This window comes from Pygoscelis adeliae, unplaced genomic scaffold, assembly GCF_000699105.1.
Source record: "Pygoscelis adeliae isolate BGI_AS28 unplaced genomic scaffold, ASM69910v1 Scaffold69, whole genome shotgun sequence".
In the NCBI taxonomy this organism is placed as follows: Eukaryota; Metazoa; Chordata; class Aves; order Sphenisciformes; family Spheniscidae; genus Pygoscelis; species Pygoscelis adeliae.
In genome coordinates this window covers 4,071,057-4,076,180 of record NW_008825619.1, presented here as the reverse complement: position 1 = coordinate 4,076,180, position 5,124 = coordinate 4,071,057, and the positions used below count along the sequence as shown (strand labels likewise).

Genomic DNA, 5,124 nt, shown 5'->3' with positions numbered 1-5,124 from the left:
CTTCCGATTCTCTCCCCCATCCCACCGGGGTGGGGGGAGTGAGTGAGCGGCTGTGCGGTGCTCAGTTGCCGGCTGAAGTTAAACCATGACAGTATGGCTGGCCTACTGTCAATGATCCTGCAAGATCAAGAATTCCTGCACAGACTTCTGAACTTAAAAAGTGCCCCTAAGAGGTACCACTCCATAACTGTTAGCTTTGCTTCAGAGATGAATTTTCTTTGAGAACCTATGTCTTCACATAAACCACAGTCTGTTCAAATAAATACGTCAATTTTCTTCATTTGGACTTTATGTTAAATCACACATGCTGTAACAAACCGAAAGGATTTGCAGAAAAGTGTTTTTCTAGACTACAAAATAGAGTACTTTCAAGATAGAAGTATGAGACAAAGGGGGATACAGACCAGCAAGCTTTAATAGACCTATTTGTCAGAGCTGCAAATGTATCCTGTGCTGCCTCTTTTTCTATAGACAGCAACAGAGGGTGAAACGCTTTCAGACTTGCGCTCTCGATGTTCTTAAAATACACAGCCTAGATTAACTCAGGATTCAAGACAACTACGGAAGACAAGTCACAGAAATCACACATTATTAGAAAAAACACAGTTTAATCTTCCTTCGAGCTTATGCCAGGGAAAAAAAAAATCCCACCGCAAGTTGCAAGCAGAACTGTCTGCTGCAAAGAGATGGAAGTACTGTTCTCCTAAATTCACCAGGGGAACTAGCAGCCAAGCCCAAACCCGTGAGCGTGGCTACACCGCTACCCAGGGCAGCCTTGCAGCTTGTGTGTACGCCGAGAAACACAAGAAGAATTAGACAGAACGTGATGAACACAAGAGGGCATATATCAACCAGCTGGTAGCTCAGTTGTAGAGGTACCCGCCTAACCTTGGGATGAAATAGCTCTGCTTTTCAAGCCATTTGCTATCCCTGTCAACAGACAGAAGAACAACCAAATGTTTAGTCCTTCGTAACAATTCCTGAGATTGAAGTTGTATGGCTTCTTCTTACCAAGCCTATGGCACGACTTTAAGATGAACATGAGTAACCTGGCAGTTTAAGGAAAGTAAACACTACTTTTGTTACAAACTTTGCATGACACCTTAGTCCCTCTGCCCTTGTGGAGGTTCAGGGAATACCTACGAGTAGTGGGATGCAGAAAGGTAGAAGGCAAATGAGAAGCCTCTTGAATTTGCTTTTACCTCTGTCAAAGACGACTGACACTAGAAAGCCTGTTTTGAAGGGTAAAGTGAAACACACTGTAGCAGGCTCGACACTATTCTTGAGGAGGTTCTCTAAGCAATGGGTAAATGGCTCACCAGGCCTAAAGGTGTGAATGATATCAGATGGTTTCATCTGACCGACTTCAGCCAACCAAAGCCAAGCAGAGTGCAGAAGGGTTTTTTTGCAGTTAACGGTGATCTGAAGCCCCAGCCAAACACAGATCATCTGAAGCTCCTCTGATGGAACAATCTCTGGCTCTTCCTATTGAGAGTCTTTCTCAAGAATTGTTTGCTGTTTTCAACCACAGCCATACGAAGAGGGACTCCCTCTGTGTATTTGACTTACCAGCATCCAGTTCCTAACTACTCTCCCTGGCACTTGTCCCTAGTCTTGCAATAACAGGTCTTGTGAGTCTAGGCACTTGATCATACCTGTGGACTGCTGGTTCAGTGCTTTAGGGTTCTCAACACACTCTAGCTTTGATTGATAAGGAAAGTAAGGAGAAGACACTGGTCTCACTGTGTGGAAGGAAGTGGGCTGGTAGCTATTTCAGATGAAGCCCCTTTCAGAAGCTAAAGTTGAAATACCTGATACTGTTCCTTGTGGCAAAAGAGACCTATGACAGAGCATCTAATAGTCAGAATATTAATTCAGCAGTGATTATTTGCCTGCTGACAGACTGTTTATTTAGAAAGTCTGCTGAGCTGCTGCTGGTTCCTAGAAAGTGGAAAACTATCAGAGTAGTATTTATTAGACAACATCAGCTTAAAAAAAAAAAAAAAAAAATCAGCGATCACTAGGGATATGATCCCCAGGGATGGAAGTAACCTCCTCTGTTTTGTTTATATGGTACATTAGTAGTACACACCAAATATCATCATGTGACCTACAAAATACAAAAGGACAACCAAAAAGGCCACACGCACCAGTCTAAATTCAAAGAAATGGACATGTAATCCTACATGCATTGTATTTACAGTCAAGGTACCTGGGGACTTGATCCATCTGAGAAGCACCTCTGACTGACACTTTCAGATATATTTCTGATGTTACTATGGCAAGACTTTGGTGTCAGTGCATGAGAAGATGAATGGGGATTAAAATACGTCAGGGATTTGGATTTCTGTCAGTCTAAATTTGACAGCAGAGCACACAGACAATTTGACTGCCCTTACTACAGCACCTACTCACCTCCTTCCTTTTCCACACCTAGTCAATAAGCTATTTTTATCACAGCTCTCAAACTGTGTTTCCTATGCTCATATCATCTGGTAGCGCTTTCCCCAACTCACACTCCCATCTTTGAGCCCATTAGGCAACTGCAACCACATTTAGAAAAAAGAAGTCTAAAGAAGGATTAAATTTCTTTAAGTTTCAGAAGCTTTGATCAGCCCTCCAATAAACTGTCAAATACCTTCCCTTCACCTCAGTCAGAAAGGGGTCTGGGCAGCCATTAAACAAGTATGTTTGGCAGCAGCTAGGGCCAAACAGCAAAAACACCGCTTCAGACCAGTCCCAGCACTTACAGGTTCTTATTGGTGAAACAACGGAGCATGCTGAAGAAACACAACATGAATTTGTTGACACACCTGAGGAATGAGATGCCATCCAGAGGGACCTGGACAAGCTGGAGAAGTGGGCCCCTGTGAACCTCATGAGGTTTAACAAGGCCAAGTGCAAGGTCCTGCCCCTGGGTCGGGGCAACCCTCGGTATCAATACAGGCTGGGGGATGAAGGGATTGAGAGCAGCCCTGCTGAGAAGGACTTGGGGGTACTGGTGGATGAAAAGCTGGACATGAGCCAGCAATGTGCGCTCGCAGCCCAGAAGGCCAATCGTATCCTGGGCTGCATCCAAAGAAGCGTGGCCAGCAGGTCGAGGGAGGTGATTCTGCATCTCCTCTGTGCTCTGGGGAGACCCCACCTGGAGTACTGCGTCCAGCTCTGGAGCCCTCAGCATAAGAAAGACATGGACCTGTTGGAGCGGGCGCAAGGGAGGGTCACGAAAATGATCAGGGGGATGGAACACCTCTCCTATGAAGAAAGGCTGAGAGAGTTGGGGTTGTTCAGCCTAGAGAAGAGAAGGCTTTGGGGAGACCTTATTGCAGCCTATCAGTACTTAAAGGGGGCTTATAAGAAGGATGGGGGCAAACTTTTTAGCAGGGCCTGTTGCGACAGGACAAGGGGGAATGGCTTTAAACTAAAGGGGGGTAGATTTAGACTAGATATAAGGAAGAAATTTTTTACGCTGAGGGTGGTGAAGCACTGGAAGAGGTTGCCCAGAGAGGTGGTGGATGCCCCATCCCCAAAAACATTCGAGGTCAGGTTGGACGGGGCTCTGAGTAACCTGATCTAGTTGAAGATGTCCCTGCTCATGGCAGGGGGGTTGGACTAGATGACTTTTAGTGGTCCCTTCCAACCCAAACTATTCTATGATTCTATGAATCCACAGCCTGTAGAAAAAATTCTGTTACAACATTTCGGTGGACTGCTGGCATTTGAGTCCACAGCTGCAAGCCAAAAATCCCACTTCACATTCATTTAACTGTAGAAGCTAAACTCACTCGACACATACCCACCCCCTACCCTCTCTCCTTATTTTATTTATTTTAGCCTTTAAGTTTCACACACGTCTACATCTCTTCTTTGGTGCATATCTGTATCGCTAGATATCTCCTTCCCAGCTAAGGCCTGGGATGGGATGGGATTTGGAGCTAAAACAGAGTGCTGCCAGCAGAGGTGGGATCCAACAGGTAAGAGCACCTCGAACACTCCTGAAATTTTTACATCTGCTGGGATTCCTCCACATCACTACCGAGCTATTCTGCTTGGGTAAAACATGTTTTCTATTGAAAAAATTATTTTTGTCTATGCCTCCCTCCTCCCCCCCCCCTTATTTTTTTAAGACTTGTCCTTCTGTCATTTCTTGCTCTTGTTCCTTGCTAGGCATTGTGGAGGAAGCTGTAGTAGATGAGAAACATTTTCTCTGTAACAACCTTATAGATTTTTATCAAGATCCTTGATGAGTATAAAGAAGTCTAAGCTTTCTCCATTACAGCACAAAGTGAAACTCCTTTTCCCATCTTGAATTGTCAGAGTATTTTTGTTTGCCTCCTTTTTATGCTCTTAGCAGAAGTTTAAAGAAAGAGGGGAACTACTGATAAGAAGTCTGTTTTCCAGTATGTTGCACCCCAAAACACCACTTTCTCTCAGCAGGCCACTTGTAGTTTCAGTATTGCAAGCAAAAGCAAGGCAAAAAGTTTTAAGAAATCTAAAGAAAATGGCCTTATGAGATTTATCCATTCACTATCCCTCATCTTGAGCTCTGCAATTTACATAAACAAAACCAAGCAAAAACCCCCACACCAGGTTCACTAAATGCAGTGATATTATTATTGGCCTTTCTCACCCGTTCTTCTGGAGAGGTATTTTCATCCAGGTTATTAAGGGCATTTTCCACCCGGGCCAGACGACCCGATAGTGACAGCAGGAGGTTGACCACTTTGTCAAGGTCGCCGATAAACATCTTGAATTTGTCGAACTCATTTGGTTTGCAGACTTCTTTCACAATGGCCTCTACCTCCTCCCCCAGGATATTGTTTGCTTGGATGTCTTCCAGAAGTGTCTCCCGTGCTTCCCTCAGCACCTGCAGCTTCCTACTGATGCTGTCAATAAGTTCTTGCTGTGGAAAATAAAGGGGATGAGAATTTATTAGCACTGCTGCATTTTTCCCCACTTCTGAAAGTCATGTCAGAAATCTAGCATTTTAATACACTGAAACTCCCACGTGGCTTTGACAATGACTGCGTTACAATTAAGTATATGCCTAAGTATATGCCTAAGGTCTATACCTCTGGATTCAAAGGTTCAGGATGTAGGTCTACAATGCTCAGCTTGACACCT

At 44.3% G+C, this 5,124-nt stretch overlaps 1 protein-coding gene across 1 annotated transcript in view; it reads right to left on the bottom strand.

Annotated features, from left to right (window-relative positions):
• The window catches only part of SHROOM2 (shroom family member 2), a 143,579-nt gene that overhangs the window by 1,610 nt on the left and 136,845 nt on the right, over positions 1 to 5,124 (bottom strand). Inside the window, exon 9 of the mRNA XM_009333417.1 lies at positions 4,631 to 4,903. Coding sequence (XP_009331692.1) covers positions 4,631 to 4,903 — 273 coding nt within the window. The remainder of the gene's footprint in view (positions 1 to 4,630; positions 4,904 to 5,124) is intronic.